At 41.3% G+C, this 21,971-nt stretch overlaps 1 protein-coding gene across 1 annotated transcript in view; it reads left to right on the top strand.

Annotated features, from left to right (window-relative positions):
* The first annotated feature begins 2,391 nt into the window (after positions 1-2,391).
* Positions 2,392-21,971, top strand: part of LAMA4 (laminin subunit alpha 4) — a 103,562-nt gene continuing 83,982 nt past the window's right edge. The window contains exon 1 of the mRNA XM_065681047.1: positions 2,392-2,988. Coding sequence (XP_065537119.1) covers positions 2,788-2,988 — 201 coding nt within the window. The 5' untranslated portion in view covers positions 2,392-2,787. The remainder of the gene's footprint in view (positions 2,989-21,971) is intronic.

Raw genomic sequence — 21,971 nt, forward strand, 5'->3', positions numbered from 1 at the left:
GCCCAGTTGTGCAAACACACAAGCCCTGAACTCCTCAAAGTCACTAGGTATATGACTTACATACACGATTGCAGGATCTTGACTTAAATTAAGCACGCATGAATACACTCTTCAGCTTACTTTCACCATGCCTGCAATAAAAAGACTTTAAAAAATTAAGTTGTTAGGTTTTTATAACTTGCAATTTAATTCCTTGAATTAAACAAATTGTCAAAACTATGAACCACTCAGCATAATGACTAGTACCTATCACTGGTCTCCAAAACCTCTTACATCCTGATACTTCTTGTGACATACTCGCAATCCTAAACTGTACCCAAATTACATCACTAGGCAGATAAAAACATACAAAGAAACCTTACAGATGCTGCAAATTGCCTTTTTGAAAGGAAATCTTTAAAAGAGTTTTCTATTCTGAAGTTTTATTTACTGAAATTTTCCCAAAATGTTCTGTAAGGATCTTTTTCTTCATTGTTGCAATTTGATTCAGAAAAAAAAAAAAATAGGAAAAAGAAAAAAAAAGCACAATCAATTGTAGAAAAACAGTGCTAGACCTTATTTTTATTCCACTATAATTAGAGGTTTTGTTCTCCACAGCCAAAACTGTAACAGCTAATGATTTCCTAGGAAAACTAAAGTTCACAAAGCCAGGAAACCCTTCAAGAAGCCATTTAACACAGCCCTCCACCTTAAACAATTACTCTTCTCAGATTCATCCTTTTCTAATTTTCTCTCTTTGATGGATACTGAACTAAGGATCTCCCATATCTTCCTCCCACACCTATTCTCTTTAAAATTACATCTCATTTTCTGCCTTTACCTTTCAGCCTTTGTCTTCCTGTGCTCAGATGTAGTCCCAGTTTTCACTTCCCACATGATTCTTTCTTGACTTTCAGGTTCAGAAAGAGCTCATAGTTTGGTCAAACCTTCATGTCTTTCCTGTCTTTCTGGTTCAGGTCATTTCTTTACAGACCACTTTCTTTCTTCAATTCCTTTTTCTACTAGGCAAGAGAACTTTCCTTTCAAGTCTCTGAATTTGTTTAAGACAGATTTACACAAATACATGGATTAATTTTCCTGCTCTTCCCATCCACAGGTTTATGAAGTGCAAGTAACTGTTCCCTCAGTTAACATGCTTACCACCATACCAGGTCCAGGTTACACAGAGATATTTCCCTTGCTCTTAGGAAAAAACTATCTGCAACCCCTATTGCTATCTTTCATTTCGTCCTACAAACTTTGGTTCTAAACTTCGTAGCCTCGTAGCTTTTTCTTCTCTGCCACCGTAACGCTTTGTCCCACAAACTGGAGTGGCCATGCCTGCTCAGCTACACCACTTCTGAATCAGGCAGTTTCTTGGTGCTTAACTGCTTTATAGTCCCTATGTGCAATCCACACAGCATTTATGGGCTCAGAGCTGTACCTACTGGTGTGTAGAACTTAACAGATCACCAAAACATTTTACTTTACCCTTAATTCTCTACTGACTGCTCCCTTGGTTCATAATATCTTCAATCAGATACGAAAGGGGAGAGGGAAGGAGAAAGAAAGAATGAAGCCAAATAAGCCAATTTCTATTAAGATTTAAGAATGAAGCCTGACAGGGCAATGGTGCTACAAACCCCTGCACACAGGACAGTTGAGGAATGGGGTGCTGAGCCCTTGGCTGGAATGGTGCACATTAGTATAATTATACCCTGACTTTATCCCAGAACCTAGCAAGAGTTGCTGCATTGTCTTTTTGAGATTGTAGTCACAAAATTAAGTCAGCTGTGGGCAATATATTCCGCTCGCTTTCATGCACACACTGCAAGCCTTGTTACCAGGGCCTCACAAAGCATCTCTTGAAAAAGGAATACAAGATGCTCTTTGTAAATAAAAGTTCATAAGTCTGAGGAATGAAGTCATTTTCCAAAATCGCAGTGAACGATATTCTTTTTCACAAGCCGAAGAGAGGCTGAGAGGTGGGCTTGAGGGGAAAGGATCTGAATGAAGCATGTTAGAGAAACCACTTAAGCCCCATTAGCCCATGGCACAGTCAGGCTGTCTCCCTCCTCTTCCTCCTCCTCCTTCTCCTCCTCCTCCCACCCACAGCTTCCCCACCCCCATGCCAAAAGAAAAGGTTGGTCTAGCATGGGGTTTTTTTTTAATAAATTTGGCACCTTTCTGCCTTCCACTGAATAAACTGGAGATGTTAAAAAATAAACAGTCACGAGAGGCTATGCTTCATGTGGAGCAGTCGGATGGAGCTGAGGGGGAGGAGGGGAGGAGGAAAGGGTGACTTCACTTTCTGAACGGCAAAGTTTGAGTGGGAGGGTCTCGACACGAAAGGTAAAAAAGGGAATGATGTGAACATGTGAAGGAAGCCAGAGCACTGAGTAGAGCGTCAGTCTGTATCCTGACAGAGGCGATAAGGTGGCTGGGGAGCCAGCGGTGCTTTCCTGGAATACAATCTCTGTTTGACACTCTGCTTAAGCACTGCCCATCTGTATGTTATTGTGCTGGAGCCTCTGGGGAAAAAGAGGAGCCACAGGCACAGAGAGTGAACAAGAGAGGCAGCAAATGCGCTTTTCTTCCCTTCTTCTTTTTTTTTTTTTTAACTTTTTTTTCTCCCCCCCTTTAAATCAGGATCTGATTAAACTGCCTTGAAGTGCCACATCTGGAAACTGAATGCTGAAAGAAAGTTAAAATAACTGAGGCACCACTAAGCCAAGGGGGGCTGATTGCAGAAGAGGGTAAACAATTACTGAGACGCTAGAAGACCACTGCTGGATGTAAGCAGAGGAAATGGCTTTGATCTCCGCCTGGCCCTTCGTTTCTCCTATATTATTCTTTTTGAGATGCTTCTCCTCCAGCACAGCCTCAAGTGAGGGAGGCGTTTTTCAGTTTGACATTGAAGGTAGCTCAGCGGTCAGCACGCAAGAAGCCACTGTTATCAGAGGGCAGCAGCAGGCAGTAGCTACTGGAAGTTGGGTGCCTTTTGCTGAGGTACAGTAACTCCCTTCTCTCTCTAGTGTCTGCACTTTTCTGCTTTCATCTGTCTCTGCTGAAGCTCCCATCTGGTTAACGTTAGCTTAATCATTCGATCCTTAAAGGAATACCAGAGGACTTTTTGTGGGGGGTCTGAGATGCTGCATTTCGGGGCTGGTGAGATACAGTTTAGACTTCAAAATGTACACATGCCCTGCCTGCTGTGATTAGACAGCTGCTGTACTTTGCAGTGAGGCTGGCTAAGCATGTCTCTGACTTTCCTGCCAACATAACTAAACAGGCCTGACCAAACAGAGCTATTTTACAAGGGTTCATTGTCACAACACTTTTCTGCTTGCCTTGTTGTAGTTCCTGCAACTGTAATGCACTTAATCTTCCAGAAAAAAATCTGTACTGTGAAAGTTTGTGCTTTTACATCTGAATGTCATCCACCTCCAAAATCTGAAGCTCTGTTTCGCTGTAAAAGCAGGGATAATAAATCAAATGTGTGTAAGAAACAGTCTGCAGAGAAAACACCTGCAGAGATTTTAAGACTTCCAAAGAGTATGAGTGACAAATGAAATCAGAGAGATCTGAGAAGCAGTCTGACGGTGGAAAATTTTCCTGCAACCTCTGTGTTTTGGGATTGGTTGATTTTCCTCATTCTAGCAAGGCTGCATGGGGAATAGGCTGCTCAAAATTACAGCTTGAGAAAACAATAAATTATTCCAGCATACACTGGGAATGGGGGACAGTAATGTCTCATGCGTGGGAGATGCAAAGTATGAGGCAAATTGAGTTACATAAGGTCATGGGAAGGGAAAGCGTAGTTCTTCTAGCATAACATCCCCAAATGAGGTGAGATTAGCGTAACCATGTCACTGTGACAGCATCAAGATTGCAGTCTCTGATATCACACGGCCAATTCTCCCCTTACACTCCAGTCGCCAGAACTAACAGCCATGGAAATAAGCGCACAAACCCTTCAGACAGCCTGGGCTACCGCGGGGCTGGGCAGAGCCCATCTCCCTGCTGCAGCAGATCCAAACAGGTGGGCAGCCTCAGGAGACTCCTGCCCACTCTGACAGGGACCTGCTGGGAAACATGGCCTGTGTGAGAAAACTGGAGGCTAAACCCTGCTTTTCTCAGCACAGGGGCTCTCGGGAATCATCCCAGGCTTGGACAGGCTCCATGACAAGGGATGCAGAGCTCCGCTCTGCGGGCCTGGGATCAGCCCCAGGAAGCTGCATTGCCACTTGTTGCTTACAACGGGGAAAGTCCCTCAGTGAAATGCCTGATTAAAGAGCTGGATGGGTTTTGTAGCTGCTTTTCATAGGATAATGGGCATAAGTAATTATCAGCCTTTCTCCATATGATTGGGTACTATGGTTTTCCCAAGGATGCAGTTCACATTGCTTCGCTTTGATATATTTGACTTCACCTTGGGAAAGTGTTGTGGGATATCCTGTACACTGCAGAGGAAAGACATGTTAGTCTAATTCACCCCATTTCAATCCTCCCTGAAGTTTCATTTGGACAGTCCAATCTGTTTGACTAACTGGTGTCTACTCTGGCAGTTTGCTTCAGCCACTGCAATGGCAGCATTTAGACCCTGGATCCCATGTTACTAATGAATGATGCTGCCTGCTATTGCCATGCCGTGGCCTTTGGCTGCAGGATATTATGGTTTCATGAGGAAGGGGACAGGATTTCATGCCCCTTTGCTAGCTGTAGATTCACCTTACTATTGCATCTCAGGGTTATCTCCATGGCAGTTTCCAAGGAGTCGCAGTAGGATGCTCTTTTGGGACAGGGAAGATTTCTCACAACAGTGAGAACCTGCTTAGCCATTGATCCAGATACACAGCTGGTAACATGAGCTGTGGAATCAGCTCTAAGCCCAGAGGGTGACATAGAAGCCAGAGAATGATGGTCTGGTAGTCTCTCACACAGGGAAGGAACATTTCCTTTCGTCCTTATAGAGCTCCCACAGGCCATCCCCCCACCTCCTCAGCCCCAGGAACAGGGTTTATACCAGCAGGTTTGAATTAGCTTCTTTCGAAGTCTGAGTTCTTAACCCACAGCTCGCAGCCAACCGCAGAGTAAACTCCCTTACACAGCATGGTTTGATTCAGCTCTTTCGTCTAAATATTGACTCAGGCCTACAACTCTCCCAAGCAGACAGAGGCTGTTAGTCACATTGAATAGTGCCACATTATACAAAGGGTCAGATTTGCAAGGCAGGGTTACAGAGCCAGGGATGGGGCTTCATTGTGGACTGTGGTACCAGTCAACCACAATGCAAAACATGCCACTGTAAAGCTGGAGCATAGATCAGGGCACTGAGAGACTGTGGTGTTTCAGGGTGCTGGACAGCATTTGCTCCACACATGATTCTGCTCTACACAACATCTTCTGAAATCTGTAAGGTCTAAGACGGTGCTGGTGGGAGTTTCCAAGCTATAGCTGGTGGGATGCTCTTAAATCCTGGTAGCAGTTTGGTATTATGACCCTACAGAAGAACAGGAGATCCAATTAGTGTAAATACATTTTCCTTTCCTGTGCTGGGCAACCCTAAACTTAAAGAAACTGGGAGAAGTGGGTTAAAAATTCAGAGTTATTCTTAATTGGAGCTTTCTGTGTCTTGGTTTAGAATGAAAGCCTCCTACCAGCAGAAAGAAGACTAAATACGTTTTCAATGCTATGCTAATATACTGTACCGACTCACAAAGTGGACCATGAGTTTGAGTTGGACTTCAGGCAACACCCAGTAACTTGGTGCCCTAGTTGTTAATTGATATGCAATCCAATACACCTAAATTAGGCATGTAAACTATTGCTAAACTTTTCCAATAAGAATCAGGCACTATCTTCAAATATAAACCCAAATTCTCCATACAGTGATGCAGGCACTAGGTTTTTTAAGCCTCTAATACCTAGTGGTCTTCCCTGAAGGCCCTCAAAGGAACCTCTTCCTCTGTAAGAACTATGCTCTGTACTCAGTTCAGGACAGCTTTATCAATTGTCTAAAGTCTGGGCCACAATATGTAGATGTTTAAATTAATTGGACTAGATTCCACCCAATGAAATGTCATGTTACCTGCATAATGAGTAGTGACCATCATCGTATGAGGTAGCTACCTCTCTGCCTCTGTTTCAAGAAGAATGCTTATAAATTTATCAAAATTATTCAGAAAAGTATCATGAAAAGGATTACAGTGTTAGGATTTGGAAAGTAGGTGAGAAACTCCACAATCCAATCTGCTTAGCTCAGAGGAACGTTAAGAAAAAACTTAGAACTTATTGTGTAAGCACATACACAGGCAAAAAGAAATAAGTAGGCTCACTAGTCTAATAGATGAAGGTCTCACTGTTATGAAGCTACTGGAAACTGAAGGTGACCCAGTTCACACTACAAGTTAATTACAAATTTTAATTTCAAAGGTAATTAAGCACTGAAGACTGTCCAGTTGTATTGGATTGTCTATCAAGAGGCAGATCAATATGAAAAGCACATTCAAGTACCCAGGGGACATGGGGGAGATGTTACAGTGCTGAATCCTGATCTGTGTGGGGAGACAGTGAGAAAAAGAAAGAGAGTGAGCACAAAGCAATGGATCCAACTCATTAGTATAACCCAGTTGCCTCTGGCAGCATAAAGTCAGAGACTGATTTTTCCAAATAAGGATAAAGTATCTTACAAGGAAGATTCATCAGGGATGGAAGCAAAGGATTTAAAACGGACAGACAGTGATCAAATGAAAGCAAACAAGCAAGTGGCAAACATCAGAAATCTTTAGTCTGGGGCTCTACTCATTAGCTTGGACATAGCAGAAGGAAAGGGGGTGGTTTTGATGAAGCACAGAGTTAAAACTGAAAACCAGAAGTAACTTCTGAGAACAGTTATATCCCACTGCCAAACATATGCCTTTAAAATAAGAGGCAGGCCATACATTACCATTTCAGTCTGAAGCCTGCCACTGTCAACATTTGTGTTTATAAATTCCACTGGCATGATGGTTTTAACTATTTAGGTGTAGATTTTGTTTCCCAGAAGGAAGAAAGTTCCTTACAGAATCTAAGGTGAGCATAAACAATGGTACCAGACTTCAAATACTAAGGAGCATGGAAAATGATTCCCTGTAATTCGTGTTATGCATCACTTACTTTAAATGTAAAATGAATTTAAGGTGACATCCAGAAAAAATCTCTTTTGATTCTGATATCAATGATTAACTGAGGTCAAGAAAATAGCAAAGAAAGACCAGTATAGATGAGTGTGGGATTAGTGGAAGAAAGGGAAGACAGACATTCTGTGGAGACACTTGTCAAGCAAGAAAAGATAATCTCAAATGTCCTCTATAGAAAGGAGAAATGAAACAAATAGTGAGAAAGGAAGCAAACTAAAGCAGGAAGAAAAGAAAGGAGAGGAAAAAATTAGACCAAGAATGAGATAATCAAGAGCCTTAAGAGTAAAGTAGTTGGGACAGTTCGCAGAGTGAAGGAAGGCATGATATTGTTGGACAGATGGAAGAGGAAAACTGTTTGCAGCATAAGTGTTTTTGGTTCAGAGGAAAGGCAGAGAGGCAAAAGAAGTCCTTTAAAGGAAATAATTATCATAGTCAAGTCAAAATTAACCATTTATCATAAGAGAAAGTAAGAGGCAGAAGTTATCTGCTGGAGCTTTCTTGTTAAAATGACGTGTTTGGCAATCATTTTTTCCCACCGGCCTTCTACCAGAAGCTGCTGTCCTAAGTTTTTAAAAGCAAGAAACTGTATTTGAGGTGCTTTCTTTCTGGTTCTCTAAAGGGATAAGCAATAAGCACAGGACCTGTGACAAACTCACCTCTCTAAAATGGATCACATTAGGTACATAAAAAGAGAGCAATCGTAAGTCCCAGCCACTTGTTAACGAAGACTCAAACTATCACCAAATTGCCTTGGCCCCTTTGCCCATAAAGGCTGTAACAGAAAGTCTTGCAGACTGTTTAGAGAAACCATAGTTTGATCCTTAATTGCAGCATTAATCTGTTTAAAACAAAGCAGCACTAAAATGAAGCAGCAGAAGACCTAATCCTGTAGTTTGAGCCAAAAAGGGACTTAGCTTAACAGAAACTTTTATATTTTTTAAGCTAATGGGAACTGCATCTACCTTTAAAAAAACATGTCTTTAAACGAATTTGTTTCAGACTCTTGAGGTTATGTTAGGTTAACTCCCATAATGCTTAATTTGGATTTCTAGCTGCTGCTTTTTTTTTATGGTACAACAAGGTTATGTTCTGAGAAACATCTATTAGTGGGGAGGAAGTTTTACTGCAGATGCTTGTGATTCCAGCTCAAGTTTCTCATCAAAGCTTTAATGAAAATCAGCTGCTTGGAGTAATGCCACCAGACCCCAAACCTTTTAAATCGTAGGAAGCTGAAGCAATTGGAAGCACAGGACACAGCAGATGGATAGTGTGAAATGTTCTCCATTTCAGGAAGGTGCATAAAGCAATTACAAGAACAATGCAATTTAAAGTCCACTGCAGTGATTTCCCACAAAGTTTTGGGCAAGTACCAGCAAAGTGCCCTGAAGCTTATTCAGGGCTGTGAAAACCAATAAAAGGCATTTCATGACCACTCTTATTCATGACATGGGAAGCAAGAAAGGAAAAGAAATAAAAGCAATAAAAGAATTGATTTCTGAAGAACTTGTCCTGATTTAAACTGATAACAATTAGAACTCCTAGTGTTCAAGAGCTATGTAAAATAGGTCTACCTTCTGAGTAATACATAACCAGCCACTGACAATATACAATTTGTTTCTGGATGCACATTTCAAACACCAAAATATAGATACCCTTGGTTTCTATATTTTAATTAGTTCTCTTGAACAATTGGAACCAATCCCAGTTACATTTCAGACACCACCATGAGCTGGGGATGTTTGGGTTATGCATCCTAATGCAAGATTCAACAATTGCTGAATTGCTGTATAAAAAGCTGTTAGAATTCCGAGGTTTTGAAATCTAATTCTTTGTCATTAAATGATCTCAAAGAGATATTCCTATCAGTCAGGATACATACAGTGCATATTTGGCAATGCAAACAGAGATTGACTAAAACACAGTAAATATGATCTGGCTTTGTCATTCCTGTTTAAGTGTATTGCGCAATTCTTTAGAGAGTTTTTTCTTAAAATATATATTTCAAAACTACTAGAACTCCTTTTTATTTTCTTTTAAGACAAACCAGCAAGAAATGGTGCTAAAACCCCAGCATTCAAGAGCCAAAGGATAATAGAGGGTTGTGAAAAGTATTTTAGAAATTACTATTCCAAGTTTACAAGTCTCAAGAGCTAAAGATGTCCTTTTTAACAGGAACTCAAATGTTGTATTTTAAGTCATGACGTGGAAGCCAGGGGTCATGGGAAGAACTGGCACACTCAGATGTTAATTTGAAACATAATTGAATAATTACTGAATAAAAAGACTCCACCTGCATGAACAACTTCCAATATGATCTGTAAAAGCAGTCATTTTAGCTGAAACTCTAAGGCTCTGTGTCTTTGCTTGACTCTGTCTTCCCAACAAAAATTAATAAAAATGAACTCGTTCAGGCTTTCACTGTTGGCATCAGATGAAACAAAAAAATAAAGCTACACTGAAACAGCACCGAAACTGGATCATTTCTGGGCTGTGTGATACCCTCTCATCACCCTGCAACGCATCCTGTTACTGTTGCGTGAACAGCCTCTAAGCAGCAAGAGATGAGCAGATTTTTCTGACAAGGCTAATGCAAGTGCAACATGTCCTAGGGCTTCCCACTGTAGTTTTTCACCTCTGAGCCTGTATGTTAGCCCGTGGAAAGCCAGAGAGAGCCTGCCATTCATGACTCCCTTGTGCTGTGCTCCACACTCCTGGCTCCAGGGACCCTTCCTCGAAAGCACTCTGTGGAAGCAAACGTTTGTCCAGACAAAATCTGCACCAGTATCCAGAAAAAGAAAATAATAATAATAAAAAAGAAAATAGCAGGGCAAAACACACACAGCCCTCCCTACCCAGGCTGTTTAAAATACTGCATGTCCCAGAAAAGCTAACACAGCCTGGTCCGCTGAGGGTTAGCAAGGTCTCCAGAGCACCAGCACCTGGCAAAGATCCATTCAGGAGGGAGGCGGGCAGGTGTTAAAGGTCTAGACACAGTGTAAGGTCAGAGGGGATTTGTGTGCCCTGCTCTGCTTTTTACAGATTTGTGTTTTTCTATGGCTCCCTACTTCCCATCAGTGCCAAGGATTGTCTGCAGAGGCTCAACAGAACTTCTAAGTCACCAGCTAATTACTTCCAAGTCAGCTGGAAACACGGCTTTGAGTGATGGATTTTTATGAGGGATAAGGAAATAAACTGTTGTTTTTTTCTCTTGATGTATCTACTCTTCCCCCTCTTTGAGCCAACAAGTAACTAATTTCTTCATTATCAGACTATGCCCATGATGAAACAAGCCAGGAGCCGAGAGGCAGTGGGAAATCAGGGCCAGTTATCCCTCCTCCCAAGCCCTGGCTTTTCCTCTGCTCTTTCAGAGCACAGCCTCTGCCCACCTCCATTCTGGATGTAAGGCATGTAGTGCAAAGTTAACCATGTCGAGCTGCCTCACTTCCTTCCCACACATCTGTAAAGCCCTGTGATCATCAAGGGGGAAGCCCTGTTTCTGAGAACCACCCAGAAACAGAGCACCTTCCCATCAGCCATCCCCAGCAGCTGTCTGTTTTGTCCAGTTAGGCCGCCCTTGGGAGGGAGAGATGGATGAAACTCTCTTGATCTTTCAAGACTTTCATATTGGCTCGTGTTTCATGCTAACGGGCTTTTAAATTGATGTCACGGCTACTGGTCAAGCAGATCACTGTATATCTACTGTGATTCCAACATTTCAAAGAGCTGCAATATCAAACCACTTGATGCTTGAAATCTGGGGTAGGAGAAATTGCAGCACAAGGGGAAATCAAAGGAATCTCTAGATCTACCCTCTCACTTTTAAAAGTGTCCCATGAGCACAGCCATACCTGCTTTAAACACTGCTTTCCTTTTTTTAACCCCTTGTCAGTTTTTTTGTCTCTATCTGAAAATCTCTCAGGGAGTGTTGTAGTTTGTCAACTGATTATGTCTCACTTATCGCGGGGACTCAAGAGGAGAAAGTATGACTCAGAAAGCACATTTCATGCGAGCGTTTTGTAGGGACTGGGTGGAGGTTGATTAATGAGGAAACAATGCAGAATTATTTATCCCTTTTCCTGTAAATTGAGTAAACTTGGCGCTTTGTTTGAAAGAGGATGATCAAACAGCTACCTTTACAGCTGTAGATTTTCTGTTTTCAACAGTGAGCATCTGTAAGAGCAAGATTTTTATCTAGAGGCTGTAGTAAGAAGTACATTAGAGAAAAGGCTGGTATTAATCTCTAATCCTTAGCCAGCTTGTAGACAGCTAAAATGTTTTAGCCCTCCCCCTTTTTGGAGAAGAATGCCTTTTAAGTAGAGGCTTTGTCTTTCCCATGTATATGGAAAAAATGACTATTCACTTCCATGGAGAATGCCTAGCTGAGAAAGTTTATATTGGATCCAACCCCATCTCTGCTGCTGAATGGCATTTTGTTTTCCTCTTGGACAGGGGAGGGGGTAACAGCCTGAAAATATTTTCAACACAGGAATTTAAAAAAAAAAAATCAAACACAATTAGTCAAGCTAATAGACAACGCTATTGCTCTGCATAAAGATATCTGGCTTTCAGCTATTGCTTGTTTTTGTGGGAGTCACTGTCAGTCTGTCACTACTACAATGGAGACACACACAAGCCCACTCAAGAAACAAGAATATAAAGTGAGAGTGAGCTGGGGAGGGGGTGCCTTGTCATTCTTCCCTGTTCCCATGCTCTGCTTTGCTTATTGGTTTGGGATTACCCATGTGCAATTAGCTACATTCGCTCTCTCTCCAACTGCTAACTCTACTATGCTACAGGGAGAAATATAGGAGGCAGCTTTTGCTCTATATCTTCCCCATCAGCAGGATTTTACCTAGAATTACATCAACTAGCTTCTGTCTCACTAGTTTTAGTTTCAGCCCCGCCTGAGTTCTTGGTCTAAAACTTTGGGAAGATGGTTCCATCAGCATCATGATCTGTTCTTTATTATCATCAAAAATAAACTTCTAGTTTGGAAGCTGATCAGTTGATACTTCTCAGGTGATACATAAATATCCCCAGTCATCAGGGATAAGTGAGCCAGTGAAGTTTTCATATTAGTTGTTACTAAGTTAGGGCCTTGCCCTGTCTCCCTTAAGGCAAACACAATGTTTTCAGTAAATTCAGAGAGCTCAAACCCTCTGTATATATAAATGATGGGGATCTTACAGAGTTAAGTTGTTCCTTAACACAGCAACAGTTTGAAAACCAGACTTAATTCAGACATCAGATATATTCTCCTGTGGCTGCAGACTGGCCAGGCACAGCGTGCATGGCTCCAGACCAGACACAGCCTTGGGCTCTCAGATGGGAGCATCACTGGGGGTGCAGACATGAAGAGACAATATTGAGATCCATGCACTGGGGGTGGCAGAAATGACACTAGTAACAGCAAATAAGGCTTCATTTGCTTCATCACTCATTGAACAATTCATTTACTGAAAAAGATTACAGATTCAAAACCAGTGGCATTGGATTATTTGGGGGTTTTACGCCTGAAGATTCAAACTACTGAGCTTCACAGAAACACATCCCTGAAGCTTTAATGAGCATTTCATATCCCAGAAAACCCCATAATTATACTAATGTGCCAGATCTATGGGCAAATGAGAGTAGTGAGGCTTTAATTTTCATTGAACCTATCTTATCTTAGAATTAAATTTAAAAAATAAGAATAAGCAACAATATTCAGGTTTTCACCAAATGACTGTTTCAGGAAGAAATACTTTGCTTTTACATTTGCAAGCTAAATAAAAAACCCAGAAAGCTTGTTATTATATAATTCACATAATTGCTTTATTTTGTAATCTCATTACATGCAATTAGAACCGAGATACCTGTCAAGATAAGTGGGTAATAAAAGATTACCAGCATTGTGCCCAAAACTCCTCACCAACTTCTAGGTAATTCTTAATTTGTAACATCAGTGGAGCGCTGGCAGTAATAAATATTTCACTCTTAACAGTGTCAGAAATTTAAGACAACAAAGCGTGAATTTAACATACTACACCAAGACTAAGCTAAAAAATGTGTTCCTCTCAGAGTGAAGAAGAAATTTGAAATTGCAAATGGCTACTTTGCATAGGGATTCTGCCCTTGAAACAGTAAATACTATAGAGTGGCTTTTTGTGTGCAGACAGTTCTCTAACAGCTGTAGTGTCCTATTAAATAGTGTCATTAACTGTCTAACTATGATGTCACACACTGAATTAATTTCTTCAGTAATAATAGTTAGAATGTGACCTTTCTAGTTCAGAAGAATTTGATACTGCACACCAGAGGTAATGGCGGCTTACAGAAAATATAAATAGAGTGGCGGCCTAATGGGAAGCTGGTGAGCAAGGTTGTTTGTTTTTAATTCTCTGAGTTTGTGAGGCTTCAAAGCACACATAAATTTAGTAAAAATCAAAGAAAAAGAAATAAAATTGCAGAGCAGATGCCTGCTTTTGTCTGACTGTTGTGTAGTACCTCACGGTGTAGAGCAGGACTCTTGTCCATCTCTCTTTATGATGACTTTGATGGTAAAACATGCCTGTCCAACAGGTCAGTCATTAACTTCTGAGAGCCTCAATCTCCAGGGAATGACAAAGATCCATTTGAAATGTCAATTCATGGGGATTTATAGGTTTAAGTACAAAGACAATCTTGAATTTGCTATTACTCAAGGTCTGGGAATTTGAAACCAATTTGCTTCTTCAGATGATAACTTAAGCTAGAGTGAAGTATGACAGCTCTTAGAAGGGCCATCACCAGGGCATTTTAATTTTTAAATTAGTTACAGTTTAACTCTCTGGTTGGAAGAACTCACAGCAACCTCCTCCATAGCCAGTCTGGTCTAGGAAGATGCATGTAGCAAATTAAGAGAAATGAACAGGGCAGGCTAAAAGGCAAAGTTATCAGCAGGACTAATGTTATTTGTACCTTCAGTAAGAGCTCCAGCTCCTCATTTGTTTCCTCAAGAAGAGGGAAATGTTTTAATCACTGTATCCAATAAAAACAAATGCCATGAAAGATATTTTAACAAAAACAACTACATCAAATAGATTTCTCCATATTCACATTTCCTTCCTCTTACGAATTAAAGAGAACAGATTTTCCTTAAGCATCTTAAAAGCTGTCTTATGAAGTTGGTTTCAACCTTTTATGTGAAATTTTAACACTGAAATTTAATTTTTTTCTCTTTCTCCCTACCCTCTTTGAGTAATCCTTTTCATATATCTGGTAATAATCTTCGGTAATAAATCCTTGCAGGTCACTCATAAAAGTTGCCCTTAAATACCAGAGAGTGGTTTATCCCCCAGAAAGGATGGAGCAAAAAAATGGGAAAGAGCACAATGCCAAGCAGTGCTGTGTAAATATGCAAATGGCTTTAAAGCATGGCTGTTTAGCTGGAAGCCAAAAAAGTTCTTTTAGCACTGGACTAAAAGGACTGGAAGTCTTGGGTCCAGCAACAGCTTTATATTTTCTGCAGGCATCTGAAAGAGGCAAATCATGACTACCAGAAATGTCTGTTCACGTGAGGATATTCATTATTCCTGATGATTCTGAGTAGTTCTCCTAAAATATATAAATTAAAACTTAAACCAGGGGAAGTTAAGATTGGATATAAGGAGGAAGTTCTTTACTGTTAGGCTGGTGAGACACTGGAATGGGCTGCCCAGGGAAGCTGTGAATGCTCCATCCCTGGCAGTGTTTAAGGCCAGGTTAGACAGAGCCTTGGGTGGGATGGTTTAGTGTGAGGTGTCCCTGCCTATGGCAGGGGGGTTGGAACTAGATGATCTTAAGGTCCTTTCCAACCCTAACTATTCTGTGATTCTACATATGGACACACTCCCAGGCAACCAGCTGTAAGTGGCCCTGCTTGAGCAGTGGGATGGGCCAGATAACCTCCAGAGGTTCCTTCCAACCTCAGCCGTTCTGTGATTCTGTGATTCTGAGTACGCATTTATAGTTATTCCATTTTGCAGATCAAGAAACTGAGTGAAGAAGTAATGTTCATGGTCACACAACAGATAAGTAGAAGAATGTGTTTTCTTGAGCCCCAATGTCCTTTTGAACGTAGTTAGGGACAGAGGAGCTCATGCACAGAAACAAGGTGATGAGTTTCTTATCTGTTCAGCAGGAATATTTTACATTAATTTCAAATAGCATAATGAAACTATTGCTGTGAAGATGTTAGTAGATTAGAGGTGAAGGGTATGTCATAAAGTTGGTGAGTGACCAGAACCAGGTGCAGGGAAAGGCAAAGCGGAGAAGTAGGACAAACAGAAAGCAGGACAGGGAGGACATGAGCATGAGAATACAGCAACAGCAGAAAGGCTGTGGGAGCCAGTGGGGGCAGGTGGAGATCCACAACCCATCAGGGTAATGTTCAGATGCTCCATTAATAGAAACAGCCCAAGAGAAGCACAGAGGCCTCTCCCGAGAAGGGCCAATGAACAACCATCTCATCTGGTTGGCATTTACTGTAACACTGTTTAAATTACATTCAAGCCTTGTTGCCAACAAGAGAGACATATAATATAGACAAGACTAAAAGGTAACCTATAAATAAAAACTGGAGTGAATGTGTGCTATATATATAAACTGAGGAGCCGTGGATTTAATCAATGCCTCACTATATATAAATGGACCTATTGGAACATGCTGTCTGCAGCAAACCCCTCACTGCTACACACTGTGCTTTTGAGGATATTATAACCGCCAAATCTCTATTCATGTGATCATTCTTTCTCTTTTGGCAAATTCAAATCCACCCAAATTTTGGAGATATGAGAGCTAGAAGAAATTTATACAAAAATTATTTGCAATTATACAGTTACATTTGTAAAGAAGTGGCAGGGTTACGACAATGACAGGACAGTTAGGAAAATACCAGCGCTGTTATCAAATACTTGTATATAAATGGCCAAAGGACACCTTGTAGAAGGTGTTATCTCTCCTGCCTCAAAAAATCAGAACAAAACAAGGCAGAGAGAATTTAATCCAACAAATTTTATTGCAAGTCATACACTTCACATGGGATCCATAAGATCATCAGATCCCTTGTTCATATGGCCTACCGTAGTTAGATCAAATGTAGTTGTAGAGATGGGTCGTTTTGGCAGCTTGGAGGAGTAACGAAAATCAAAGTGTTTAAATACAGCCATCTGTTACCTCAACCATTTCAGCTGTTGAGGGACAGAGTGAACCCTCTCAAGCTTCTCCCATAGCAGGTATTACAGGAAAAAATGCAGAGCTTTGCTCTGCATTTCTTGATTACACATTGCTGGCGATCTTGTGAACAGTCTAGTGTTTATGTGTGGAACATATGAGGATAAAAGCTGCAAAGAAGAGGACGAATGCCAACTAATATTCAAAGCAGCAAATAATATTACAAGCACTGCTTTCATACAGTTATCACTGACAGCCCTACCCTTTTGGAAAACAGGAATCAGGAGTCTGATCATACAGAGGCATCTGGAAGCATCTGATGCTGGGCTCAGTGATTTGTTATCTCCTAGTTATGAAGTGTGGGAAGACAGTGTTTCACGGTTAGCTAGGCCAAAGAGGAAAGGCAGATTACATACTGATGCACGCTGCTTAGATATCGTATATGTACCTGTAAAATACATATTCTCTTCTGGGTACAGACAAAACCAGCATAGTTCAAACTTTTATCAGTTAATTTATTCCTGAAACTTACTTAATAGTGTTTCTCAGCTATAGTCAATATTTGGTACAAAACTGCTTTCAGCAAGAGCTGGTGAGCTATTGCCAAGTGAGTTCTTCACACACAAAAATGGAAAAGTCTAGGTGTGAAGTACACTGCACCATCACACTGCCTGAATGAGTGGAACATTGGCTAGATAAGATGTGCGATGAGGATAAAAGCTTTTGGCTGTTCATCAACTGCCAGAAACACGGCTCCATCTCCATAACTTAAAGGCATGTCCACGCAGATGATGCAAACCAGGGCATTAATTAGTAAATACCCTGTCAGTCTGGTAAAATGAATCTCTGATGAGCCTGCAGCTATCTATGCATTCAGAAAAGGGGGAAATGCATGCAGGTTTTCTGATCTCTTACCTGACACAGCAAGTGCAGTTCATAGGTTTTCTAGTGAAGGTAAAAGTCCATCCAGTGCTCTGGGACCAAGTCAGCAATCAGCATGGCTGAGTCAGCACCAGGGTCCTGCCTAGAAAATATGGCTACATACTCTCCCCCCACTTAACCCTTGTCCATTCCCAAGTACACACACCTGTGATCACAAGATAGATACTCCTGAATGCTACCCATACTGAATACTCAATCCAAAATTTAACCTCCAGCAGTTAAGCATCTTTTCCATGGTCAGTAAAGTGTGTGGTGTCTGTGTAAGAGGGCAAAGACCCCAGGGATCCTGAGTGTGCTGCACACCAGCAGCATGGTCCAGCACAGAAATGCAGTTGCACACAGCGCGTATGGTACATCCACTGGATTTTATGTTTTGGCAACAAATGGAGAGAGGTTGCTCCTGCAGGTCACCAAAGACAGGATGGTCAGGACAGTGGGGTGTGGCATTATTGTAGCTCTTTTTGTTTGCAGAAGTTTCCCAACAGACTGAAGGAAAGCTAAATCTTTGTGTCTGTGCTTATGGATAACATGTATCTGACCTGAGGAATTTGAAATGTCTGTTATTTTGCTCCCAGGGAGCAAGAAATGGTCAAATGTCCATCAGTTTACAACTGATAGTCTGGACTTTAAAAGTCCATGTTTAAATACACTGGAAGTCATTTATGTCCTGAGCTGAAAAGCACATGTAAAAGTCACAGTGGTACCTTCAGTACTTTCTTGCTGACTGAAACACCAGTAGACTCGTATGTCTGTCCAAGGTAAAGAAGATTGTTCTGTAGTTAATAATTTCCAGACATGATAAGCCATACAATTTGTGTCTTCCAGAGTGCTTTTAAGCTAGGGCATCCATGGAGTCAAAAGCAGTATTTTTAGTGCAGCAAAAAGCACGCCTTTTGGAGGGAACCAGAAAGTGTCCTTAGAACAGGGTCATGCTCTGTTCTGTGCTAGAGCTTTGTTGCATGGTTATCTGGGGAGTTTTACTCTGGTCACCAGCTCTGGAGATTGTCAAAGTCACTCACAGCATCAGAGCTCTTCTTCCGAGCTATATCTACAGTGCTTAACCCCAACCTGAACCAGGGAAAACATGGCAGCACTAACATGATGGCAGGGATCAATTTTTCTCTCTGTTAAATGGGATAATCTTATATCTCACAGACATGTGTTAGCCTCGCTGCAGTGAACACCAAGTATTTTGAATTACCAGAATGTCTTAATAATTATTTCTTAGCGACTTCTTTCCAAATATTTTCTATGCTGTCCAAAGCAATCAAGTTAAAGCAGGACTGAGCTACTAACAGCAATAAAACAATAAAAAATCCAAAACAACATATCTCAAAGATGGGCCAAAAAGATTCTTTTTGCAGATTTTTGAATGCACAAGTATTCAGAGGGGAAGGTGGCACCATTGCAGAGTGATATAATAGACCTCTCTTGGAGAAATACTTATAAATATCAGAGGAGTCATTATCCAGACAATGGGAAACATCCCGTGATCATGCTGAGCTAGGCCAGAATCAGCCTAACTCAAACGTAGAAAGAGAATTACTTGGGCCTGTCAGACACCAAGGTTTCCATTAGACGCACCCACTTTCTCTACATGAAGGTACTGACTGGTAGAGCAGGCTGTCAGGAGCCTTTGCACTTCTCTGAAAGTACAGGGTGTCCAGCAGTTTGGCCGGATCTACAGCATAGCAGTCATAACCTGGACACTTCTACACAGCACATCTGACACATGCAACAGGTTTCATGTCCCGGACTTTGTATGCAGTATAGGCATCCACACACGAGCTAGCCCTCCAAGTCCCCCTTTGCTGTCAGTAGAAAACCACAGGCAGAGCTGACCTACTTGAGGTGCATTTTAATGTAGAAGGAATTAAACCATACAAAGGGTGTCTAGCTGACTTCTCCCCATGTGGATGTCTCCATACTGATGACTCCCAGCCTGTTGTGGTTTGGGCTTCTTACACATGCAGTCCCACCACCCAGCTGTGGAGGCTGTGGGCCAGGATGCCCCTGCACTAGCACGGCTGCAGCTGTGTTAGCACAGCACTGCACCTGGGCATGGAGGTCCTATGGGGTTCAGCCTGGGAATGTCTTCATGGCTGACACACACACATGCCAGACGATAAGACTTGCCAGATGATAAGACTTGCCAGATAATGAGAATTCAGCATGCTTTCCGTGAGCACTTGCCTGAGGATTGAGTACTTCCGGAAGTGATGACAGCACTGTAGCTGACAGAGACGAGGAATCTCTTCAGGAAAGAGCCTTACCTATTCTAAGGAAACCAGAGAAACTGAAATAGCATCAAATGTACAGTAGAAGACTGCTTTGTCAGACTTGTTTCTTTAATGTTCTGATTTCTAATAAATAATTAAATAAATGAAAGTACTGGGAGATAGTCAAGCAGGAAAATATCTTTATTTTTAGGAAGGGCAGTAGTCTATTTAACTCACGTTGGCCTAAGCAAACAGTCTCTAAAAAGAGCTCAGAACTGTGGCTGCCAATTCCAGATACTGCTCATTAAAAGAAAAACAAACAAAAGCAAACACGTTTAGGTTTGGTTTGGAAATGTCCTCAAGAAGCAGAGGGCTGTTGTTTCCATGGCAATGCCATGCACATTGAGAAGACTGGTCTCTCTTTTAGACACAAGGATTTTAAAGTGAGTGGAGGATGTTTAGAGTATCCACACAACCCTGTATAGCAAAGGATGGAGAGCTTCAGGGAATTAGTATTCTGTTGAGCCCTAAAATTGTGTTTGGCTAAACTACTCCTTCCAGAAACTCATTACACCTTATTGCAAAGCTGTCAGAAGAGGCATTGCTCCACTCAATTTGTTGGGTTTTTCTTTTATCAATGCATTAAAAACTTGGCCTTTATTTATTCATGTGTCCTACTTTTACAGGTATCTATGGTTGATGTCATGCCTGTTATATCAGAGAAGCAATGTTTTTCTGATTTCTGTTCCCTGGACTCTAAGGCAAAGCTTGATAATGTTCAAGTAGTGTTTTCTTTATTTTCTTCTTACACTCCATAAGAGACAGTGTGGACTTCTGAGGGTTCTGAAACTGTTGATCAACCTATGCCAAGTGATAAATATTCTTAGGCAAGTAATTCACAATACGTGTCACAGTTCTCCATAGATGTTTCTATTGAGAGGTAGCATGTCACACCAGGCTTCACAGTTCTCACACTAAGACTCCCTTAAGCATATGTCTTCTGATAATACTTTTAGGACCTTTATAGAACAGATCAAACTGCAGAAAACTGGAAACTTGAATGCACAAAAATCCTTTCAAAATGAAATGACATGTCCAATGAACTCACTACCCCATTAAGATAAAGCAGGTGAATAAGCTGCGGTATGTCAGCTTAGCCAGAAGAAATTATCTATGCATGTTCTCCACCATCACCAGATGACAGGTAATGAGAAATAATTTAATTCTCTTCCGTTGAAGGCTGAAATAGCATTATCAGGAACAGTTACTATGACTTGAGTAGCATGCCAGAAATTATGCTACAGTTATCAATCTAACCTAACCATATACAAAGGTATATGAAGAAGTTGTGGGGGAGGGCTGTCAGAAACTACAAAAATATTTTTGCCTCTTCACATCAAAAACCACCCTTCTAAAATACTGGTGTTTATGCTATGGGATAGAACTTGTTTGTATTTTTGCAGGTAGGTTTGAGCTATTAGGTTAATTTAGATAATTTTCATTTCACCACAAGTCCATGAGTTTATAGGATTAAACTCTGCCTGGGCAGCAATCACTTTTACCACCCTGAACAGACCTTTGAAGTGAGAATCTGCTAAATGATATCATGACGTTTGATCTTTGCTCTCATGTCTGAACACCCGTGCTAGCCCAGTAAGGATCATTCTCAGATCTGGAAGGCAGTACACCTTTTGGCACTATCTCTAGCAGCAAAGAGCATAACACTGCTGGCCAGCTACAACCAAGTCTCAGCTGACACTAAACTTGTCAGTGACTTGGCAGCTTATGTGCTGCGGCTGCTACTTTGAGTGCTGTTCTTCAGATTCATTTCCCCAAATGCACCAGCTCCCTCCCCTTTTGCAATGGGCCTGGAGGCAAGCACCATCTTTTTCTTTTGTGTTTGTTTTAGATCAAATGTAATGAGATTCCTGGCCCAAGACTGGTAGGTATGAGTATAATGAATGTAACAAAGGCTGAAATGTCTTAAGGTAGACCAGTTAACCCTGAATCCACATCCCTTCATGTACCCCAGCACTCAAGAGAAAACTCTGGAAATAATAAACACTGGTGTGGATCCAAGGGAGCCTTTTATTATGGAAGAAAGAGACCCTTTGTGGGTTCATATATTCACAGGAAAGTCACAAGTTCCAGTACTAACTAAAGAAACATGCCATGTTTTCTTACCATTAGATCAGAGAGTCCATGGCTACATCTGAATTACTGAATAAAGCAGAGTGGGGACCTTCTAGTCGAGTAGCATAACACAGCCCAGGTCCACATGCTGAAGTTCTCTCCTTGTTTGCCCAGAAAATAGCAGTCCCATACAGACTGCTTTGTGGGAACACATCCTAACAGATGCTATGCTCTGAGCCATGCCTGGACATTGTCAGGAAAATCACAATCTGTCAAAGAGCAAAATCAAGGCAGAAAATGAACCATCAGTCAGTATGGATCTGAAACCATGCTTTACCTTTCTTCA

Source organism: Lathamus discolor, chromosome 5 (assembly GCF_037157495.1).
Source record: "Lathamus discolor isolate bLatDis1 chromosome 5, bLatDis1.hap1, whole genome shotgun sequence".
In the NCBI taxonomy this organism is placed as follows: domain Eukaryota; kingdom Metazoa; phylum Chordata; class Aves; order Psittaciformes; family Psittacidae; genus Lathamus; species Lathamus discolor.